Source organism: Nannobrachium achirus (genome assembly GCF_963921795.1).
Source record: "Nannobrachium achirus genome assembly, chromosome: 22".
Taxonomy (NCBI): domain Eukaryota; kingdom Metazoa; phylum Chordata; class Actinopteri; order Myctophiformes; family Myctophidae; genus Nannobrachium; species Nannobrachium achirus.
Window position 1 is genome coordinate 31,144,229 of NC_137829.1, and position 25,283 is coordinate 31,169,511.

The 25,283-nt window shown below is 43.5% G+C and overlaps 1 protein-coding gene across 1 annotated transcript in view; it reads right to left on the minus strand.

Moving 5' to 3' along the window:
• Positions 1-18,865: 18,865 nt before the first annotated feature.
• enox1 (ecto-NOX disulfide-thiol exchanger 1) overlaps positions 18,866-25,283 on the minus strand; it is a gene marked incomplete at both ends in the record, with an annotated part of 69,961 nt that continues 63,543 nt past the window's right edge. Inside the window, 2 exons of the mRNA XM_080752846.1 lie at positions 18,866-18,997; positions 19,475-19,560. Coding sequence (XP_080608972.1) covers positions 18,866-18,997; positions 19,475-19,560 — 218 coding nt within the window. The remainder of the gene's footprint in view (positions 18,998-19,474; positions 19,561-25,283) is intronic.

Genomic DNA, 25,283 nt, shown 5'->3' on the forward strand with positions numbered 1-25,283 from the left:
CCCATGGGCACAGGACCGGCTAATTTTCAATGCTTTTTTTAATGTACGTTTTCAAATAATTGCAGTGGAGTAAAAAGTACTCACATACTACTACAGTAGTCTTACAATTTACAACAGTCCCTCAAAATTGTACAGCACTTGAGTAAATGTACTTGCTACATTTGCCACCAGTGTTTTTCAGTAAGTTTAAACACTACTCTCTTTCTTACAGCTGAGCATTCCTCTGACAATGTGAATTAGTATAAACGGTTTAGATGTGGCGAGAGTGAGAGTACCAGTGGGTATTGTAAGCGGGCATTTCAACAGCACAGACGTTTTGTTAGAGCTCAGAGGCCCACAAACACCTCCACCGAGACTCTTAGAAGGTTTTGATTAAAGGCAGGATGTTCTGGATGTATCACTGGCATCTGCCTGTCTATCCCTGCAGCCTGGGGCGTCACAAGGGGGGGAAAAGTGGGAATGAGTTACTAGGGCCCAAAGTGGAGGGGCCTTAATTATTTTATTTTATAATATATATATTTTTTTTTTAAACCTTAGAAGAATTTGAAATGTTCAAAGATTTGCCAAAAATGTCATGATTTTCGAAAATAGCAGAACTACCAGCTCGTAGCACTGCACTCTGTGCCGCACTGGGAGCTTGTATATCTGCTATTTTTCAATAGTTAAAGCACAAAATAATGCGTAATAATGCGTTCCCAGTCTAAATGGGTTAAACCCCCTCCCCCATGAAGAACATTCATGGGGGGCCCGCAAATAGGCCTACCTCAAAATTGCACTTAAGTACAGTACTTGAGTAAATCTACTTAGTTACTTCACACCACTGAGTCACACTACTGTACTCTCTCCTTAAGCAGGTTGACCAGGTTGCTAGGCAACGATTATTCAGAATTCTGTTCTTCTCTTACTGTAATGATGTGATTTTCATAATGTCTAAGATGGGTGGATCTTCAGGTACCTTTAGGATGCTCACAGGGACGTGCAGGGAATGTTAGAGAGGTAGGGTCTGACATTTCTAGAAGGGCCTTTTGGTGAAAATATTGAAAATAGCAGACCTCTGAGCTCACAACGTGTCGCACTGCAATGCGCTGTGAGCTTGGAGGTCGGCTATTTTCGGTGCTTGATACCACACTGAACTAAGCATAATCAAGTGGAGATGTGGTGTAACGGCATGGATTTCTACACACAGAGGTCAATTCTTTCAACATAAGATGCTGCATTCAAGTTCAGGAGAGTTTGGACAAGGCAATTCTCTTGAATGCTGCCTTCAGGTATGGCATGGAAAGGAGGTGCTTGCATTTCTTTCACCACAGTGAAAACTGCATTCATGGTCTGGAGAGGGCCCTTTTTACAGACGGTTAAAAGGGCAGGGGTTCAAGCCCCCTTTGATGTCTATGTGTGCACGTGCCTGATGCTCACTGACATAGTGGATGGTAGGTGTGCACACCTACCCCATCCCTGTTTTTTTATTTTTCTACAGGCAGGTCTTCGGGTGATTTTCACCCATCGTTAGTGATAGAGTGTATAAACAAATCCCTTACTCACCACAATGGGCAGTTGATGCAATTAGACGGTGCCTTCACTGGACCATTCTCACATGTCCCAGGAATGGGTGGACCAAAAGTTCCCACCTCCATTATTTATTTTCTGGAATATCTTAGAAACAATATTCAATCGAATTCAATCGAATTCTGATAGTTGTAAAAGGAAATGGAGCCAAATGGACTCATGGTTCATGTCCTTTTGCTAATTCTGTCATCTCCGCTCACGCTCAACCCCTACAGCATCTGAGTGCTTCCGGCCCACATGTACTCCTAAAGGCTTCCACTCTGTCAGTGTGGGCCGTGTCCGTCTCCGTTTGCTGTCTAAATGAGAAGTGTGGAGGGAATACTGACTATGCTATGCAGACTTCACAGGAACCTTAGCATCCGTTTTCTGGGCAAGGCCTAACACTAGGCAAACGTTCGGTTAGACTGAGGCCTTATAGGGGGATAAACAGTAATTCTCTAATGATTTAGCTAGGGCGTCCGAGTCGGCGACCTTCACGGTTGCCACAGCGGCCAAATCAAGTTGGACTCCCATTGACACTTTTAGCCCAAGGAATGTTTTTTGTGCAAAACAAATGTTAAATACAGGATGTTTAGGGCTAAACTACATCTATGATCTAGTAGTGTGATAGTATAAACTATCTAACAGAGCTCTGGAAATAAGGTCTGCTTTCTGTTCCCCGAATAACAACTAACCAGCATTCAGTGTTTGACCTCTGGAACAAACTCCCAGAAAATCAATCACAGCTTCTGCTCTGTGATTTTACCCCTTTTAATTGTTTTAAAATGCCCTTGCTTTGTGTCAGGTGTTTTATTGTTTCTTCTATCAAGGAGGTGTTTAAACTTTGAACTTTTACTAAATTCAAATGTACGGAATAATGTGTTTCTTTGCTTAATGTCCTATGATGAAAAGCACACTGAATGGCCCTGAAATGTGCTCTACAAATAAACTGTCCGTCTGTCCCTGCCTATATAAGTGGTAGCTGCTGCATGTGGACGGTGAGTGACAGGCCTGCTGACCCCTCCCTCGGCGGGCACAACCTCTCTGAGTGCTGTCTGCGTGCAGTGTGTGTGTGTGTGTGTGTGTGTGTGTGTGTGTGTGTGTGTGTGTGTGTGTGTGTGTGTGTGTGTGTGTGCGCGCGCGTGTGTGTGCGTATGCGTGCGTGTGTGCGAGTGTGTGTGTTTCTCCTCAGCACTGTCAGAGACCCCCTCTCATGTCTTACATCACAGGCGTCTCCCCACGGCACGGCTGTCAGGAACGGAGTGCCGGGCGCTCTGTTCACATCCAGGCCGAGCCAAAAAGCCTGGAGAGGCAGAGGGATACAGGCCCTGGAGAGCAGGGATACAGGCTGTGGAGAGCAGGGATACAGGCTGTAGAGAGCAGGGATACAGGCTGTAGAGAGCAGGGAAACAGGCTGCTCGAAGCAGGGAAACAGGCCCTGGAGAGCAGGGATACAGGCTGTAGAGAGCAGGGATACAGGCTGTGGAGAGCAGGGATACAGGCTGTAGAGAGCAGGGATACAGGCTGTAGAGAGCAGGGAAACAGGCCCTGAGCTTATGGAGATGACAGGGGCTGTCCGGCACACTCATACTGTACATCACTGGGGGCGGGACGCCTTTGTGGGGTCGCTGACTCATTGTGGGTCCCCCATCTTTTGTTTCCTACATTTTGTTTGTAATTATTATTACTAGTCAGTGGCCGACCAACTCGGGAACGATGTAAATAGGGAATGAATGCTCCGCCCTTTAATGCAAACCCCATTATACCTGTTGTCATAGACCTGTTTTGACCATCTGTTTGCCTGTGTCCATTTATGCCCATATATGGAGATATCTGTATCTGTCAGTCTGCGTCCATTTTATGCCCATATATGGAGATCTCTGTATCTGTCTGTCGGGCAGCCGAGCGTCTAGTCCGGGACCGGCCTACTCAGGAACAATGTAAATAGGGAATGAATGCCCCACCCTTTAATACAAACCCCATTATACCTGTTGTCATAGGACCCGTTTTGACCATCTGTTTGCCTGTGTCCATTTATGCCCATATATAGAGATATCTGTATCTGTCTGTCTGCGTCCATTTTATGCCCATATATGGAGATCTCTGCAGACACCAGCTCCACATACGGAGAATCCGAACCTTTCGGTCCGGTTCCGGAAGATCGCGTATCGGGTCGGGTCGATGCTGGGCACTGCACTACCGTCTGCGGCGGGGAACACGCATGCCGAATCTGAAGCTGGTGGGACGAACGGTTCTCGAGATACACGGATTACAAACACGCACACACGCAGACACACTCACAGTGACTTCTCACATTTATTGTAAGATTATTTCAAAACATGTAAAAACAAAAAAAAACTAAAAAATATTCCAGCGCCCACACCCTAGGTGGGGTTGGCGAAAGGGACTTTCTGTGTGGAGTTCTCCCCGTGTCTCCTAGGGTAGGTAAGTACCCTCACAAAAACATGCAGTAATCCTGGTCTCTATACTGCCTCCCCCTGGCCAGCCAGAATGCCACGAACTGTTCTGAATGTGGACCAGAAAATCCACATTACCAACAAGGACCTGTACAGGCAACTGCCGAGGCTCAGCAAGAAGGTAGCAGCTAGGAGGATGAAGCTGGCCGGCCACTGCCACAGACATCGGGAGCTCCCGGCCAGCAGGCTGATCCTGTGGGAACCAACGCGCGGGGCATCGATCGTGAGGACGTTCCGCGTTAACGTATGTGGACGTCCTGAAGAAGGATGCGGGAGCTGAAAGCTCTTCGGAGCTGGCCGGGTGTATGGAGAACCGGAAAGATTGGAGACTCCGATGGAAGCTCGTCTGAGGACGACCGAGAGAGCCGGGGCACCTGATGGAGGGGGAAGGAACTGGTTGGAATAACGTGTTCCTTCCACGCTCTACGTCTAACTCAGCCCTGTCAGGTGATAAGAAGCTGCCTGCCCACTCCTCATGTACTGAAGGAAGCATGAGCTCGATTCGGAGCTCTCACCAGGTTGGCATAGGGAGAGCAGAGCCCAGGATTACAGCTTAGGAAATTGGCACTGGGTGAAAAATGGGTTACAAAATCATGGGATAAAAATGTAGGGAAGAAAGGTCAAGGGGAGCTAAGGGGATAGGCTATGTATTTTTACCAGTTTCGAGTAGCAGCAGCCTGTAAGTGACTTTTCAGAGTTTTAAAGGAGGGTATAGGGATTTACGCTCCTGCGCTGGTCATACAATGAACCAAACTGTGGTTCCATTAGTACAGCTTGCTAACCCGAGTCAAAGGAACACGGAGGACTTTAGCGTGCAAGCACCGTCGCAAGTGTGGCGCCAACAATGGGCCTCATCGTGCAACTTCACACAAGGGATTCCTCAGTGCGGCGGCTGGCTGCCAGACGTAATCAGCTGCACAACGTGCACAATGGACTGTCAGCCAATCAGCTGTGTGCACAATGGACTGTCAGCCAAGAGCTACGAGCACACTGCTGGCGGAGAGCAGGTGCAGTGTGGAGCAGTGTGTCTGTGCACCCGCATCAACAATGAACAACAACGCAGCCCTGGCTAATTACAGCTGTCATCAGACAGCTAATGGAAGCCTGCCACCACTCCCCACACTGCCACCCTGCTAGCTTTATTTATAGTCCACGCTGGCCGCACTTGTCTTCGTAAGGTACACACACGGACGCACACGCACACAGAGATTTAATTAACCTTTGTCTTCATAATGAAAATGTGGGAAAGCCCTTTGAAAACATAGAGACATACAGTATACGCAAAGACATACAGTACACAGTGGGCTCATGCACACACACGCAAGCACGCGCACACACACACACACACACACACACACACACACACACACACACACGCGCGCGCGCGCGCGCACGCTGTGGATATAACATATGCACAGGCAGGCACTTACAAGTACACAAGTATGCTCATTAAACACACATTTCAGGCACACAGAGAGAGAGAGAGAGAGAGAGAGAGAGAGAGAGAGAGAAACAGAGGAGGAAGAGTTAGGTCGGAATGGCCGAAGTCCTTTTGCACCTACAGACCCGTGTGGAAATGTTGAATTATCGTACCAGAAGCTTAAAATTAAAACAACCTTGTTTGAGACTCCTGTGTTACAAAAACACATCACATATGCTCTTTTTTATAAGACATTTATAGAATCTGGTCAAAAATATTCAAAGACTTGCACTAACATTAATGGTTTTGTGAATTATTTGATGCCTGGAAATGCATTTCCAGTTTGTTCAGGAACATGCAATTGTGTATAGTCTAACTCATGTGTGGTTAGCCTTGTTTGCCAATTACAGTATGAATCATTGTGCGTGGGTCTCAGTGGGTATATGAGAGAATGCTCCGTTTGGCTTGGTAACAAGTTGATAACACCAGGGGAGAGCCGCCAGGACATTGGCTGTTCCACTTCATGAGTCCTTGGTTTGTTTATTTTTTTCATTTAGCTTCAAGTGTATTATATTGTAGTGTTTATTTCTTATTTACCGTTCTTTGAACTTTATTTTTATTTTGGCCAGTCTTATTTATATGTGAAGTATTACTTTCGTCTTCCGCCTCAGGCCTGTACTGTTCTGTATAAATCCTGCACGGTTTTACCGCCGGTGTTTGGAGGTAAATACAACATGATGCACAATCTGCATTCTTGGACTTAGTCAATTGTTGGAGCCTTGACCATCCGGCCAACTGTTACACCAGCTGCCACCACAATGTGGGATGTCCTGACTCCATTAAAGGATGTGAATCACTGGCTTCTTTCAAAACTGGACTACAGAATACAGGCACAAGTGGAGATAGATATTAAAGGAGTAGTTCACCCCCAAAATGACTTTTTTCCTATTGATTACTTATGTCATGGAGACTTGAGTTCAATATATATATATATATATATATATATATATATATTTATATATATATATATATATATATATATATATATATATATATATATATATATATATATATATATATATATATATAGGCATATATATATATATAGGCATATATATATATATATATATATATATATATATATATATATATATATATATGTATATATATATATATATATATTTTTTTAACACAACAATTTGATTACAATAAATGTACTCCCATTGTATTTGGGTCCCCATCCGGAATCAATATTCGGGTATATGGTCTTTAAATACACTTGAAATGAGAGTTTCTACACTGACATCCTTTTTCCCCTTTCTCCTAGATTTATTTATTTATTTATTTTATTTTTCATTTGTTGATGACATGTATTAATGTGTTAATAGCTATGCTATGTTGATGAATTGAATACATAGGGTATAGGGTGAGGACCCCATTGGAAACAAGTCCCAGGGACATTTTTGACTAATAAAGTACACAATCAACCAAACCTCAATGTAAGACCAATGGGCCCTAAATAGGCGATACAAAATGTGGTTGTCTACATTAACTTTACAAAGCAGCACATTTAAGTACTAAGTTACTAAGTTATTCAATGACCCACATGAACAACAATCACAACAGAGCAGCGCGAGAATTGTTGTTTAAAAGCAACGGCAGGAGAGAAGGACAGAATGAAGGCACATAGAGGGATACACTGTATGTGAGAGGAAAAGCAACGTGTAGGTTTAGACCAACTACAGGAGTAGAAGTATTATCAACCTACAGTACACACTTACACATACACTAACACTCAAGGTCACTTTGTCGTCCAGAGCCACCACTAGGGATGGATCTGGAAACAAGGGCCCGCTACAAACTCCATAACACGTATTGAGTAGCTGGTATCAATAAGCTTTGGGCTTATCAAACTTGGTATCGAGATTAGCGGCCCATGATGTCATGTTTAAACAATCAAGACATTATTACAGTACTATTCATAATATAAAGCCATTTAACACTTATTTGCACACTAAATGCATGATTGTTTTAATGATATTTAATGATAATATTTGTCACTTTTGTCAGTTCATCTTCACTAGCCCTTACCCGTTCAAAGATATGAGCTCCGAAATGATGTGCAGTGTCTGCATGATTTTGGACAACATCTGTAACAGGGCCAGAACCTATATTATATGTTAGATAGTCAGCTTCATGGTGGTCAGCCACAAACTCACATGTCACAACAACTGGCCAATAAAAACAGATACCAGTTCAGTTCAGAATCGTCTCACATCTTTCCACAAAATATTAGAAAACACTCAATAGTGGCCCGGCTCAATAAGCAGGATCGATAAGGTGCTCGTTATCAATGAAAAGTAACGAGCTCCATCCCTAGCCACCACATGTCATGTAACAGCGCAGCCATGCTAGTGTGTAAACAAACAGACGACACAAAGGGCAGCCATGTACAGTATACTGTACACTGCATGGCTGACACACAAAGACAGAGAGAAAGACGCTGCTGCCAGATGTTATGTACAAACAGCGACATGTACACAGAGGGACCCAGCAAGAGAGAGAGAGAGAGAGAGTGTTGACACAGTACACACACACATAAATACTGCATACACGCCCAGTGGTGTCACACCAAATTCTGGGCCCTGGGTACAACTCACATTTTGTGCTTTAACTATTGAAAAATAGCAGATCTACAAGCTCACAGCGCGGCACTTGGTGCCACGCTGTGAGCTTGTAGATCTGCTATTTTTTTTTGAAAGATCTTGAAAATGTGTGCGGCGTCTGAATATTTCAAATCCTTCTAAGTTTTTTTTTAAAAAGCTATGTTTCTATAGCAGTGGTGCTCAAACTTTTTCATGTGAAGGACCCCCAAAATTATATGTATTTGGCCACGGACCCCCATCTCAAAATAATTAGTTCCAGGGACCCCCCAGAAGCAAAATTTGAGTTACAAATGTTTGCTTAAAAAATACATATCTTCAAAGATTTGCACACATGACTTACATGACATCTACAAGCTCACAGCGCAGCACAGAGTGCTATTTTTCAATAGTTAAAGTATAAAATAATTAAGGCCCCTCCACCTTGGGCCCTAGTAACTCAGTCCCACTTTTCCCCCCTTGTGACGCCCCTGTACACGCCTCGGCCACTTGTGCGTCCCATCGGTTTCTGTGCTGCTGTGATTATGTGTGTTCCCTATTCAGTAGGAGAGGTATAAATAGATGAAGCTCTGCCCCAAATGGTTGAAATTGGATTTCCTCTGCTTTCTGCAAGGCCACGAGGAGAAAGAGAAAGAGAGAGTGGAGAGGGGGGGGGGGGTGTATGGAGGGGGGAAATCATAGACAAATGCAGAGCCTGGGGACAGGGACGTGCAGAGAATGTTATAGAAAGGCAGAGGCTGACATTTGTAAAAGGGCCTTTTGGTGAAAATATCGAGAATAGCAGACCTCCAGCTTGGAGATCGGCTATGTTCGGTGCTTGATACCACTCTGGACTAAACAAGTCATGGATTTCTACACAAAGAGGTCAGAGAGGGAGAGTCAAGGCAATTCTCTTGAACGCTGCCTTCAGGTATGGCATGGAAAGAGAGGGCATTTGTGTTTCTTTCACCATAGTAAAAACTGCATTCATGGTTCTGAAGAGTGTACAGACGAGTAAAAGGGCAGGGGCTCAAGCCCCCTTTGATGCACGTGCCTGCCTGGGGATGTTGTGTTTAGCACTCTGCCCAGGCTAAATGCAGTGTGTGTGTGTGTGTGTGTGTGTGTGTGTGTGTGTGTGTGTGTGTGTGTGTGTGTGTGTGTGTGTGTGTGTGTGTGTGTGTGTGTGTGTGTTTCCTCTCTGTCAGCAATTTACTGTATAAATGCAAAACTGACGTGATACATTTCAATCGTGGCAAACACATAGCTTCCACTCTGAACGCAAATAAATGAGCACATCAATATGGTGGGGGAAAAAAATATGCTTTTTATATTAAATTAGTGTGATTTTAATCAATGCCACAAGGGTAATTTGGGGAAAGGAAAGATCTTATGTTAATGTTTAGAAATTAATATGGGGGGGGGGGGGTCGGGGGGGGGGTCTAATTGAGGCCATGTCTGCATAATGAGAGGGAGTAATATTGGTGAAATTGTCTGAAATTAGATAACTGAGTAATTCATTAAATCGTTATTCTGGAATGGAAAACATTATCAGAGTGAAGCGTTGAATAGTGATGAATAGAATATGTTTCATCTACAGTAGCTCCTCCAGAGCTGCCAGCAAATACAACTGCAGCGTCCATATATGGTAGCTTCTTCCAGCGGTTGTGGCACCCAAGTGGGCCACGGGGGGCACTATTGGTGCCAATTTGTATTTAGCCTTGTACCCCTATTGTACAAGCCATAGCTTGGAAACCTGTCAAATCTTCCAAAGCCCTCAGTGGCAGATAAGTCTGGCCCCGCTCAGTTATGATTGGATTTCGCTGCCCCCAAAGTTGTGAGGCCCCAATCAGGGCCCAGTATCCAAATATGGGGCCGGGTTATCACTTTCTGCTCCTTGGAAATGCATGTTGAGATTCCAGACTACTATCTACACAGTGATATTAGTCTGGCCATGACAGGCTGAGCGGGGCACGTACAGTACGTCAGTGGGGAGTGTTGGGCGAGAGGAGTGAAATGAAGGCTCTGAGTCCTCCCGGTGGGGGATCCTCATTGGGTGAAATCTCGCTATTTCTACGTGTCATTATTTCGACTACGTGAGCACTGAGTTGTCAGGTTAGCTACTCACCAGCTTCAGGGTTACTGAGGTTAGGGTCAGGGTTTGGGTTAGGTTTAGGCATAGAGGTTAACATTCACCAGTGTCAGCAGGTTAGCAGACGTAGAACAAATGTTGGGGAAATCTCGCTTTTTTGAACGCACATCATTTCGACAACGGAGCGTCGGTATCGCTACTCACCCCACGGAGGTTAGGGTTAGGGTTAGGGTTAGGTTTGGTTGTCGAAAAGATGACTTGTAGAAATAGCGACATGCTCCAACAAATGTTATGTTGAAATATTGACACGCCCCCCTCACTGTCAATGGGGAGTGTTGGGCGGGAGGAGTGAGGGGGCTCCTCACTGGCAGGTGAGTAGGATATAACAGCAGTGACAACACAAGTGTGTGGAGAGGAAATAATTGGCAAGCAAATAAGTTGGGGAGAATAAGGGGTAAACAGTAAATGTCTGGTGCTGTTATCCAGAGCAAGAGCTTCATAATAATCAGGCTGCCTGGGATTCAGACATGTATCTGACAGAGAGACTTAACAGCACAATGAGAGAAGAGGACTTTCATTGTCAAGAATGCATTGGCGGCAAACATTGGCTGTTAACAGACAACCCATTGTCTTTGTTGCTTGCAGGGGGTCGGGAGGACTCTCAAAAACTCTAGCTCACCTTGTCTGAACCGCCTACCCCACAGCCCTGCTGACCCAGCCCTCGCCGGAGAGAGAGAAATGAACGCCAATTCAAATGGAGCTTGAGCGATTTCATGCCGTGTCATCATGGCATCGTCCGTCCAAGCTATACAAACAGAATGCAGCAAAAACGCTGCCTCCACAGCGCACGGAATGCCTCCTCGCAGCCAGAGGGGGAAAATATTCACCGCGGCTCGAAGATAAATCGGTAAATAAAGGGAGAGAAGGAGGAAAAAATGACACCTTAATTTATGTGTGCAGAACGGCTGGCCGTGCAGCCTGCTGGCCATTGTGTGTGCGGTAATGTGGAGCAGATGAGGCCTGTTTCTGCTCTGTTCTCCTGCCGGAGGGAAAGTGAAAGCACGTGGAATAGAGAATCTCTGGAAGTCTGTTGAGTAAAAGTAGAAATAGTGATTTTTAGTATTCGAATTATTCGACCTCAAAGTATTCGAATAGTCGAATATTCGACAGGACTGGCCAAACTGTCAAATATTAAGTAAGCAAGAGGCGAACATTGTGAAAATAGCCGATCTACATGCTCACAATGCCTCGCAACCGAGTCACATTAAATGTAATACCTAAAATTCCAAGTGCTTGTCAGGGTGGGTGTCCCCAGTTCAAATTATGTTTATTTTGGGGGTCACGGCCTAAAAAGGTTTGAGAATCCCTGGTATTAACAAATTCATCCACCAGGGACATTGACAACTCATTCTTATGACTTCCTATCTAGCCAAGCTTTATAAACTATATATGTTTTAAAGAGAAAACAATAAAAAATAAAATAAGCGAATATTCGACTTCGGTGAACAACGTCGAATAGTAACTTTGATATTCGATTATTCGAATATTTGGTGAATGCCCTACCACAATGTACATTAGAGATATTCTGTGTAATAGTAAAAGGCCTGTTTGACAAAAAGGAAACTAAAATAAATGTACAAAAGGATCATCAATATACTCACCGTAACAAAGTGAAGAAGTCATTCTAAAGGTAACCGGTAGAGTCGCCGAAAAGAAACTCACTGAGATTTTTATTCTTGTATTTGTTTTATTGAGAATAAGGTTAGAAATAACTTTAGGGTTACGCATATCTTTCTGAGGTTAAGATTAGGAATAGGGTTAGGTTTTGGCACCGTTTTACTGAGGTTAAGGTTAGGAATAAGGTTAGGTTTAACCGTTTAGGCATAGTTTACAGAGGTATAAGGATATTAAGGATCTCAATGGAAAATAACAAATAAGTCTTACCCGAGTTTCCTTTTAGTTGACATTGTATCAGTGAACTATACTGTCATGAAACTGTACCTTTTCCTATCCAAAACTTCTAATAAATACTTCAATCAATCAATCAATCAAAAGTCATAAACCATCAGCCCAGGCGAGTTTCTTTCCGGCGACTCTTCTGGTATTCATTCTAAATGGCTCATGCCTCAATTGAAATAAAGAATCTCCATGCTATGGGAGAAGTATTTTTTCATACCTTTAAGTAAAAGTAGAAATTGTAGTGGTTCTTTATCAATGGTGTTCTAGGTTTTTTCAGAGGGTATACAGTATACGATAATGCAGTAGCATATCAGTATAACACACCACTGGGACATACTATGTACAGTAGTGTATCAGTATAACACACCACTGGGACATACTATGTACAGTAGTGTATCAGTATAACACACCACTGGGACATACTATGTACAGTAGTGTATCAGTATAACACACCACTGGGACATACTATGTACAGTAGTGTATCAGTATAACACACCACTGGGACATACTATGTACAGTAGTGTATCAGTATAACACACCACTGGGACATACTATGTACAGTAGTGTATCAGTATAACACACCACTGGGACATACTATGTACAGTAGTGTATCAGTATAACACACCACTGGGACATACTATGTACAGTAGTGTATCAGTATAACACACCACTGGGACATACTATGTACAGTAGTGTATCAGTATAACACACCACTGGGACATACTATGTACAGTAGTGTATCAGTATAACACACCACTGGGACATACTATGTACAGTAGTGTATCAGTATAACACACCACTGGGTGAAGAACCGTGGTCTGTCTGAAGGCTTCTAAGCGGCATCTGGAACCAAAAATACTTCTTCTGTGGCAGTGACCTGTGAGACTGTCCCGACCTGTGAGTCGGGACCCCCAGGGGGTCCCCAAATTATTTTGGGGGCGTTCCAGATGATTAGGTGCAACATTGTTTTCTCACTCAATGGTAAATAAACCAACATAAAGTTTAAGTGTATAGAGGGTATCTGCACATTTCTAAAGTGACAATTTAAGGACTTTTTAATTATACCTCTAAAATGACAAATTAAACATTGTCCAAATTGTCAAGGCAGAAATTGTGTAAATAGCAGATCTACCGAGGCCTTGTGAGCATGTAGATCTGCTATTTTCACAATAGAACCGTGTTATACAAAATGTAATGCCTCAACTCTTAGTGCTTGTTCAGGGTGGGGGGGTCCCCAGTTAAAATATGATTATTTTGGGGGTCACGGCCTGAAAAGGTTGAGAACCACTGCTCTGCAGAACCAGTTTGGGCTCCATTTGTCAGTGTCACCTTTATTTTTGTGAGTGTAGCGATATACACGTCTTATCTTTTTTCAAAGAAAAGCATTAACCCAGCTAATGTTTGTCATTGATAGCTTTGCAGCAAACTACCCATGAAGGAACAGAAAGCATACGTTCTTTGCTATTTCATAGAAACGCAAAAGTGATTGCTTTCCAACCACTAAAAGCAAAGCATTCGGCACATGGCTTTCATCAGGGCCATACGCCAAAAACATGCTTCATTTAATGATTAAACTCTTGTTCGTGATTATTGCATGAATGGTGTTTAATATTAGAATAGGCTAGGTGATGTTGTGCTGGATCGTTGTAGAAACATCACATGTTGACAATTGCGTCATTTAGACTTTAGAGGTTAGAGGTACTGTATACATGCACTTTACTGAGCCCGCAGCGCTGGTTTTAAGGAGAAATGAACACGAACGCACGCACGCATGCACGCACGCACGCACACACACACACACACACACACACACACACACACACACACACACACACACACACACACACACACACACACACACACACACACACACACACAAACCCAGTTTTGGCACATCGTTAACATGTATGCTGGTGGTGTTACAGCTGTGTTACATCATATGAGGAGGTCTTTTACATCCGCCTGCATGCAGTCGGTTGGTCAGCACACATCCAGTAGCGTCACACCCTGCAAGAAACCCCACAGCCAAGCTCTGCATAAAAACATCTTTTATTACATTAGAAAAAACATGACATAATTTAAACGAGTAGGTACGAGACGAATGCATACCATCGTCAGTCGTCGCCGTTGTCATAAATGTCACCATTGTTATTGTCACCGTCATCATAACACAGATGCTAGTGGTTCTCAAAGTGCCATCCGTGGACCCTTAGGGTTCCTTGATGAAGTATCAAATGGTCCCTTACAGGTCTGTAACTCTGAGAATGTACAAATGAAACCAAATGGACCCTCACAGGTCCAGTTAACATTGACATTAAAAAAAAGAAAAACGTTTGAGAACCACTTTGCTAAGACAATGAACAGGGGCAAGTAAGCACTAAGGTCACTTACCATGGAATTAATTATGCTAGCTGAGTGAGCATTATGCTAGCACTGTCACACGAGAGGGGAACACAGAAAGAGAAAGACTGCGCTGCATCATACTCCAAACCAACAAGAACGGAAAGGCTCTCCATTCATTAATTGCCATCTCAGTTGTGTTTGTTGTGATTGCAACCGTAGTATGAAAATCTCGTCTCCGCGTAACGTTTCTGCATTTCATGCCCTTATATGGAGATCCATGATGTCATCAATATTAAGCCCATATCTAACAGGACTTCATATGGGAATGCCCATATATGGAGGCCACATCGGCCACATACCACACTAACAGAATCCATATGGCCAAGACAACCCATATCTGTGTGGCTGTTTCAACAGAGATCTCCATATATGGGCATAAAAGGGATTGTACCGGTATGTATGATGTCAGATGTCATAGACGTCATAGGACTTTCACATAACGAATAACTAAGTATGTTTGGGGTCTCACAGCATATACATGGATCTCCATATATGGGTATCAGGGGTCTCCATATATGGGTCCGATATACTTTACATCACTGGCCAGATGGCCAAGACATGGTGCAACCTCACCCTCGCGTTTCGCCCTTAGGCGTCTTACTGGTATATTTATATGTGTAATGTCACAGACGAAACGAGTGCTATGGTAAACGTGTTGTCAGGTACAAGGAAAGATGAGGGGCGGGATGTGATTTTGTTTTCTCTATGGTTGGGGAGGACTCCATGTAGAATAAATAAATAAGAGTTATCGCACAGAGAGAGAGGGATTATCCGCAAACCAAGCTTTCTACGGTACATGGTAGCCTTAGTGTCTTATTGCCTTAAGGTTGGACATTGGTTGGAGTATGTTGCAGGTTTTGCTGTAACTAAAGTACTGTTCACATTACACTGTTCACAGTGTGAACAACAAGATTACAAGTTTGCCACATTAACCACTTAAACCTTGCCTACAGGCTTGACCCGAGTCCCTCAGGGCTCTATACTAGGGTATTTTCTGGTTTCTGTTATTGATGGAAAAGCTCTTGCTGAAAATAGCAAATTGATAAGCTTGTCGATCTGCCATTTTCCTTCAAAATCTTTCCCCACACTATTCTTAGTGTGGGGAAAGATTTTGAAGGTTTAAGTGGTTAACGGTATAGCATCCCTGTCTGGGGCAAATGTTCAAGTTATGGACAGTTTATCAAGAGATAGTGGCCTCTACCGGCAGTGATATCAAACTTTGGTTCTCTATGTTCCACAATTGTGGAATATATTGTGTTGTACAGCTCAGGGAACGTATCCATATATAACCTCGCGTCACCAGGCTTTCTCGGAGGAAAGCCTGGTATTCGTTTACAACAGGCCGCCTGATCCAGTTTAGACCGGATGGCATCCCAGACCAGATGATAGAAGAAGTAGTCTTGCGTAGCCAGACAACTGTTCCACAGTCAACAGTCTGGCCACACGAGACTACAGAAGCGTGCCATGCGGTTTGGTGTGTCATCTGGCCTAACATCTGGCCAAAGTCCGCTCCCGACCGGATCAGAAGCCTGAAATTTGAAGCAATCCCAGGCTTATCCATATGTAGAATCCACTTTTCCTCTATGCTGGGCTACAGAAGAGCCCTCCTGCTGGTCAGTTAATGAACTGCATCATTAAAATGACCATTGAATATGGCTCCTACAGGCAGTTAACCACTTAAAGGGGAAGACCACCCATTTTCAATATTGAACTGTGTCATTAATATACCTTAGAGGAGTTGTGTGGAAATAGAAAAAAAAGTCCCCCCTCTTCTGTGTTGCCTAGAACTGGAGGATTGATTTTGAAGTTTGTATTGCAAATTACAACTTGATGACATCACACATTGTACTTTACAATACAAACCCCAAAATCAATCCTCCAGTTCTAGGCAACACAGAAGAGGGGGAACTTTTTTTCTATTTCCACACAACTCCTCTAAGGTATATTAACGACATAGTTCAATATTGAAAATGGGTGGTCTTCCCCTTTAAGCCCTATTCCACGACCAACCAAAAGAAACATTTTGGACAAATTCTATCGGTTAATAGTGGTTAAAGTGAACACTTTTTCATTTTTCTTGTTAAACACAATGTCAGTCAGTGCTGGCCTTTCTGTTATTGTACAAGTAATGTGAATGGTACCCGAGTATGTCAAGACATCAACAACACTGAATGGAATACAACGACAGTCCCAATCCACAGAGAGAGAGAGAGAGAGAGAGAGAGAGAGAGAGAGAGAGAGAGAGAGAGAGAGAGAGAGAGAGAGAGAGAGAGAGAGAGATTGTTCAACCTGATGCAGGAGTTTTATACATTTATGAACTTAAATGCAATTTTACATCCCTCCCTCAGGCGCTGTAATGTTCCACCTTCATAATCACATTTTTAATTATTTCTCCACTCCTGCTCCTCTACTTGTCAATCTGGGGAAAAATATCCTGCTTCAGCAAAGGTTCCTTATTGCCAGGCTGCTGAAGAAAAACAAAACAAAACAAAACAACAACTACGACTCCAAACCTGTCTTCAGTAAAAGGGCGGATCACCATCTGACAACTTTTAAGTCATTCAACTTGAACTTGTTTCATTTGATGGTAGGCGTGCGGAAGACGCCAGGGTCTAGACTGTACCGGGATCTGTCAGGGAATGATTGTAAAGGCCTCTGTGCTTTTCCCCCAATCTTCTCAACACATCCGGGGGGGAGGGAAGGGGGTAAGGGTGGGGGGGATCCATGCCTCTCATAATGTTTGTGATATGTTTTATACCTGCTTCTGAAGTTCTGATCAGACTGAATTAAATACATGCATCTCCTTTTGGGAAATGTTGACTGTCTGATATGTTTATGGTCAATAATATCACAATTTAAAGATTTATATTTAAAGAAAAGCAAAATAGCCGTTGAACAAGCTCACCACGGTAGGTTGGTTGAGCAGGGAATAGGGAGAAGGCATGTGGGTGTCTGTGGCTCAGGAGGCAGAGCAGCTCGTCCAATTATCCGTGGGTCGACGGTTCGAATCCCGACTCCTCCTCCTGTCCACATGACGAAGTGTCCTTGGGCAAGACACTGAACCACACTTTGCCTCCAATGGGTCGGTTGGTGTCAGCTTGCCACCGTCGGTGTGTGAATGTGGGAAGTTAGTGAGGACGCTGGTGTCGACTGTTCAACGATTCACTTCCCAATGTATGAATGAATGAATGAATGAAAAGACCATTGTAAAGCGCTTTGAGCACTTGGAAAAGTGCTATGGAGAGAGGGAATGGAGGGAATAGATGGCAGGATAGAAAGAGGGAGAGAGAGAGAGAGAGAGAGAGAGAGAGAGAGAGAGAATGGGGGAGAGAGGGGCCGGTCTCGTTACCATGGTGAATGTTTACGTGGGGGGGTGGGGGCAAGCCACCGGATTGATCCACATCCACATCCCGGAAATCCAAATGAAAAAAAAAAATGGAAGTACTCTGGTTTTACAGTCCATAAAAACATCTGTATTTGTACTGTATGTCCATCTGTCCATTTGTGTCTCCATGAGAGAACCCTACCATTGTTCACAACACACAAGGAACTGTCTGTGATCACATAGATATAGCGTCACATAGATATAGTGACGCACGCACGCACGCACGCACACACACACAGAGGGTGAGCCGTTGGCTTTTCCTTCACATTAGCGTGTCTTTGTTATCTCCGTTACCAGGCCTGGAATTTCATCGTTTTAGGGGCAAGGCCACTTGGCCTTTGGTGTTGTCCATTTGTTGAGGGCACAAAGGCCAAATGCCAGGGCAGGAAGGCCATCAAATAAAACAAGATTCTAGTCCATTGTAAGAATTTGTTGAATTTAAGGGGTAAGGATGATTTTACATTTTATATGTAGACTATCTGCAGTGAAAGAAAGAAATCATTATATTTACAATATGATCCATGCTCAGCCCTGCGCCAATCAAAGATACTAGATTGGTTTAAAAGAGACTTAATAAAAGACACTAGTGTCTACATGACAATAAAGAGACACCGGTGTCTACTGTCTACATATTGACAGAGACAGAGGAGAAAGTGGTACAGTCAGCTGGGGCATTAAGGCCACTGTGGCCTCAGGTCATGCCATTGGTTTGAGGGGCACAAGGCCAAACTGAGGGGCAACGACGGCCATGGCCTTCATGAAATTCCTGCCCTGTCCGTTACAGTATAGGCTGTCGTGTGTGTGTGTGTGTGTGTGTGTGTGTGTGTGTGTGTGTGTGTGTGTGTGTGTGTGTGTGTGTGCGTGCGTGCGTGCGTGCGTGCGTGCGTGTGTGTGTGTGTGTGTGTGTGTCGTGCGTCTGTGTGTGCGTGTGCATGTGTGCGTGTGTCACACAGAGCCCAGGTTGTCGAAGCCGCAGAACTTCCATCGTTTCTCCAGCGTTGCTCCGACTCCGCTCAGCTCCTGTCTGAACATGGTGGGCACACGGACCATGAGACGCTCCAACTCCCCCACCGACACCTGCACACATACACAGAATTATAATAATAAAGGAACCGTTTTGGACATACAAGGTTCTACTTTTATGTAGAGAGACCAGGGATGTGCAGAGAGTGTTAGAGAGGCAAGGGCTGAAATTTCTAAAGGGGCCTTTGGTGAAAATATTTTCGGTGTAACAGCATAGATTTCCACACAGAGAGGGCAATTGGATATAAGGCAATTTCTCTTGAATGCTGCCTTCAGGTATGGCATGGAAAGAGGGGCATTTGCATTTCTTTCACCATAGTAAAAACTGCAGTTATATGGTCTGGAGAGGGTACTTTTTACAGACAGGTAAAAGGGCAGGGGCTCAAGCCCCCTTTGATGTCTATGTGTGCATGTGCCTGGTGTAGACATACAGACATAGACATATCTAGACAGACAGACAGACAGACAGACAGACATACAGACAGACAGACAGACAGACAGACAGACAGACAGACAGACAGACAGGTTCACCTTGCTGTCCAGTCTTTGGATGTAAGACCACAGATACTCTATGTTGGCCCCAAATGGATGGACGTGAAGGAATGTGGAGATGATACCTGGAGAGAGAAGAGAAGAGAGAAAGAGAATAACACCATTGTAGCGTAGAATAAGCAGCATAATAATAAGCATTGTAGCGTAAAATAAGCAGCATAATAAGCATTGTAAGCACACTGTAACACCATTGTAGTGCAGAATTCAATATAGGATTCATATTGAATAAGATTCAGTATGGGTGTGCTGCTACACCCGCCAAGGTTGATTATTAATTATTAAAGATAAGCCATACAGATCAATCGCGTTCAACAACAACATACAGTACATAAGACTGGGGGCCGACGATAATCTCTAATCTAATCTGAGAGTATAGGTCCATTCTTCCCTTCTTAGAGTCCATTATCGTGATGTCAACCGCATTGTATTTGTGTATTTCTGTATATTGTGTTGTCACGCAGCATCTCCGAATAAGGTCGTATTGTTTTCTACAATCGTCAGACCGGGGGGGAGGGGCCGAGGGGGGAAGGAGAAAAGAGGAGAGAGAGAGAGAGAGGTGAGACATTGTGTCCTGGCAGCTCACTGCACAGTAAATAAATGACAGCACCGACTGACCACACAACACCACTCTAGAGCTGAATACAGCTGAGAGGACCTGCAACGCTGCCGCAGAGAGAGAGAGAGAGAGAGAGAGAGAGAGAGAGAGAGAGAGAGAGAGAGAGAGAGAGAGAGAGAGAGAGAGAGAGAGAGCATATAGTCGTCTGCCGTCTGCCCCCCCCCCCCCCCCCAGGAGGACCCCACACAGCCAATATTTATTTCCTTGATTTATACGGCGGAACGCTGGCAATTACACACCGGGCCTAATTCAATTCCCTTCCTGGGGCCTGCTCACATGGAACACAGCCACCAGATGAGAACCAACTGGGCTATACGTTTTATCTGTGTACGTCTGTGCGCGCGTCAATGTGCACGCACGTAATCAGTAAAGTGACTTGGTGCGCGCGCGCGCGCGTGTGTGTGTGTGTGTGTGTGTGTGTGTGTGTGTGTGTGTGTGTGTGTGTGTCCGTGTGTGTAACCACGTGAGGCTGTGCGTGCTCATGCGGACGGTGGACTGATTGTTTCCTTTTTTTAATGAAATGTCAACAGGAGGGGCAGTGACGCAGGCAGACAGACAGACAGACAGACAGACAGGCTGGCAGGCAAGCTGACAGGCAGACAGACAGACAGGCTGACAGGCTGACAGGCTGACAGGCTGGCAGACAGACAGACAGACAGACAGACAGACAGACAGACAGACAGACAGAGTGATTACCAACATGTGGGCAGAGGCCCACTAGTGGGCAGTGAGGATAATTGCAAGTTGGTCCCCAAATAATGTTTAGATGCAAGATTTTACAAATTAAAATGTAGGCATTTGTTAAGCGGCTTTCAGACGGAGCACGGGTGCCGCGGGGACTCCCGCTTGAATCAGCGGGGATCGCGCCACGGTCTCTCATGTGGAGACACAGACACAATCCCTCCGCGAGTAAACGCCGGGCGATATTACGCCTAGCAGCCGCTGTTGTTGTCCTCCTGTGCGCAACCGGCAAAAACAACCACAATCCAGCTCTTGCCGCCCGCGAGCGCATGCACGAACGAGCACGCGCACGGGAATTTCACGGGACCGCGCCCGCTCGCCTCGCCGCCTCTAAACATCTCCGCACGGCCAAAATAACCGCCCACCTCTCATTGAAAATGAACAATGTGGCAACCGCGCCCGTCTGTAGGGCGCTTTAGACGCTCTTTATCCTCCAGACCGACTTACAAGGTAAAGACATACATCAAATGCATAGTGACTCAATAACCTAGGATCCTAGGTAACCTATAGCATTAGTCTAAACAGTATAATATCAAACAATAATAATAATCTATAGTTTCAGTCATGTACATTAAAGCTATAGGATGCCAGGTCAATGAATGAACCAATAGCATCTGTCTAAATAACATAGATAGGATATAGTTCAATAACATTTAGGTAGGATATAGTTCAATAACATTTAGATATAGGATATTAGTTCAATAACATTTAGAGAGGATATAGTTCAATAACATTTAGGTAGGATAAAGTTCAATCACATTTAGAGAGGATATAGTTCAACTGTCTAAATAACATTTACATTTCAAATGTTTTTATTGTTAAGCACAGCATAAAGGATATAGTTCAAGTGGGCTCAGATTCAGAAAAGCTTTGGAGTCACTGATGTAAAGGCGTTTTGTTTTTTGGGTTTCTTCCTTAAATGAAATGAGTGCGGGAGGGGGGGCATTGGCTGGGGCATCCCGCCAGCAGGCTGCCTGGCAGGCTCAGAGATAGAGAGCTCCAGCTCCTCTCTCCTTCATATTTGGTTCCTGCGAGTTCCACTAAGAGAGATAAATGTGCTGTTGCCTCCCCTGCTCTGCTCTCCCAGTTCCTTGTTTCTCCATTCCGCTCAGCCTACCCTGCGTGCCTGTCTGTGTAGCCAAAAAAACTCTGTGCGACAAAATAGGATTCAGTTCTTTCTCTTAAAGGGTGATTCATACTTCTAGTTCAGGCCGACACTCTCGTCAAGATGAAAACCATTCGCTGCGATGAGATTGCATTGTGTTTGTCGCTGTGATTCTCTGCTCCGGTGGTACTACATACGCAATAATCTATACGCGAGCGTGAACACACACTTGAGATCACACACACACCCTGAAGCAGAGCCTAAAAGACACACACAGTTATTACACAGGGGGCCAGTTGTCCAGATTTAACATGAAGCAAACACGGAACAAAAAGTTCCTATGATTGGCCGCTAGTTGCGTTGTGCAACATGTTCTCCATAGGATTCCATTCATTTCCCCCAAAACTTAACATTTGATTTTCTTACCTTAATAAACATTGTCATAAATATTTTATGGTTCCTGTCGCTAGTTTAAAGCCTCGTTTCAATCACCATGATATGAGTTTAGTGAAAATATGGTCCCATTTATGTTATAATTGATGTTAAAGCAGGGTATGCTGTAGGAGGGGCTTGTGATCATAGGCTTGTCATGAATCTTCTTTGTGTGCTTTATTTTCGGCAAACTCAAGACAATGTCCCAAGTATCCCTGCGGTTGCACGTGACCGCTGGCAGCCAATAGCATTCCTTGGGTTCCATTAATACAATGATGACACCCATATGAGGGCAAAAAAAGCTTAATTTCCGCTCTGATATAGAAACCAATGGGTCACGTGACGGTTCCCACCATCCATATTTTTTACGGTCTATGTTATTAAATGAGAGTAGACATTAAAAAAACAGAACCTAGCCTGTTCCAGCTGCATAGAGTCTGTAACTACACCTCCTGAAATGATGTGAACGGAAGTCGTTTACTTGTTCATCGTGTTCAGGTTTTTTTTACGCAACCTTGTACACAGACTGCACGGCGAAAGCATGTTGAAAATGTAGCAAGCCTACGGAAAGAACCTTAATCCACACGGAAATTAAAATAACCTTTAGGAATCAGTGTTGTTTTCGTTGACTAAAACTATGACGATAAATGTTTGTCGACTGCGTTTTTTTCACTGACAAAAACTAAATAAAAACTAAATAAAAATTAAGCTGTGATGACTAAAACTAAGACTAAATATGTTGACAATTTCGTCAAAAAAATAAAAAAAACTACACTAAAAGGAGGGACTAGTGGAGAAGAGAGTCATTTTATGTTCGGTTGCTCTCAGGTGTTGCGTGCTGAAAATACGCGCTGTGAGCTTGTAGATCTGCTATTTTCAGCATACAACCAAGTGTAAAATCATTCAGTCATTACGATGCCATCAAGGCCTGCCAAAATACATTTCAGTAGACTAAATCAACTGTAGATTTAGTTGACTAAAATTAGACTAAAACTAATACTTTTCAGGTGACTAAATTATGGCTAAAACTAAATAACATTTTATTCAAAAGACTATGACTAAAACTAAATCAAAATTTGCTGTCAAAAACAACACTGTTAGGAATCCTGATATAGCGGTACAAAAACGCTCCCAATCGTGAAGGGTTCGATCATTGAAGAGCTGTTCCAGATTCAAGATTATTTTATTGGGTCCTGAGGGAAATTTGTCTTGGACATGCAGGCTGCTACATAACATACAAGAAGACAAACAGAAAGACAGAATATGAAAAAGAAGAGTGCAAACCACACAGTGCTGACATACAGTTCAAGTGCATACATTACATTACATTACACTACATTATAGAGCCAACACACCCTACTAATGGCCAGAGTTTAACAGAGTAACGGATATGGGAATAAATTAGTATTTGTGTCTATTCACTTGGGACTTTGTTTTTCACTGGGACTCTGTAACATCTACCAGAGGGTAGCAGTTCGTATTCTGAATACAGGACATGGGAGGGGTCGGCAAATTATTTTCTTAGCTTTCCTAATTACAGTTATCGTGGGCAGCAGCCTGTGTTACCAAGTCTGTTATATACAGAGCCTAGTGGGTCTATTCTCCACGAGTCCCTCCCTAACATTTGCATCTAGTTTTTATTTGTTGTCAAAATTGTCAATATATTTAGTCATCATTGATTCATTTTTATTTATAGGCCTATCGTATTTTATCTGTGAAAAAAGGTAGTTGACGATAATTATTTTTGTCGCCGTTTTAGTTGACCAAAAATAGCAGACCTGTAAGCGCAAAACGTGACGTGCTGTGTGCTTGTACAGGTGCTATTTTTGTCAGCCATTATTCTTCTGAGTGAGGATGCTGTGAGGCAGGGGAGAGGGGCGGGGTGACAGGCCCCTGCACGCACAGGCTCCCAAATTATGAAGATTTATAGAAAAGAAACAAAAGCAGCTCAAAATGAAACCCCTTCTCTGCTTGATTCACGACGGACCCCCCCTCTCTGGACAGGAAAACACAAGGCTCTGAGCTCAGAAGAGAAATGGATCGAGAGAGAGAGAGAGAGAGAGAGAGAGAGAGAGAGGGAAAGGACATCCATACAAGATTTGTTTTCTTCAAAAATTGTTGGTGTAGTGTAGTTGTGTATTTGGCCTTATTTGGACTTCCTAATGCTGCTTAAACCAGTGATTATCAAACATTGTCATGTCAAGTGTTTTACATTTGTTCAAGAGTTATTTTGAAAATAGCAGATCTACAAGCTCACCACACGTCGCAGTGCAACACGTTGTGAGCTTGTAGATCTGCTATTTTCAAATAGACCATGTATAGTACCATGGTATTATAATGTTTTACAGTGTGCTACATTGGTATCATATGTTTTACAGTGTGTTACATTGGTAACATTGGTATCATATGTTTTACAGTGTGTTACATTGGTAACATTGGTATCATATGTTTTACAGTGTGCTACATTGGTAACATTGGTATCATATGTTTTACAGTGAGCTACATTGGTAACATTGGTATCACATGTTTTACAGTGTGCTACATTGGTAACATTGGTATCATGTGTTTTACAGTGTGCTACATTGGTATCATATGTTTTACAGTGTGCTACATTAGTAACATTGGTATCATATGTTTTACAGTGTGCTACATTGGTAACATTGGTATCATATGTTTTACAGTGAGCTACATTGGTAACATTGGTATCACATGTTTTACAGTGTGCTACATTGGTAACATTGGTATCATGTGTTTTACAGTGTGCTACATTGGTATCATATGTTTTACAGTGTGCTACATTAGTAACATTGGTATCATATGTTTTACAGTGTGCTACATTGGTAACATTGGTATCATATGTTTTACAGTGTGCTACATTGGTAACATTGGTATCA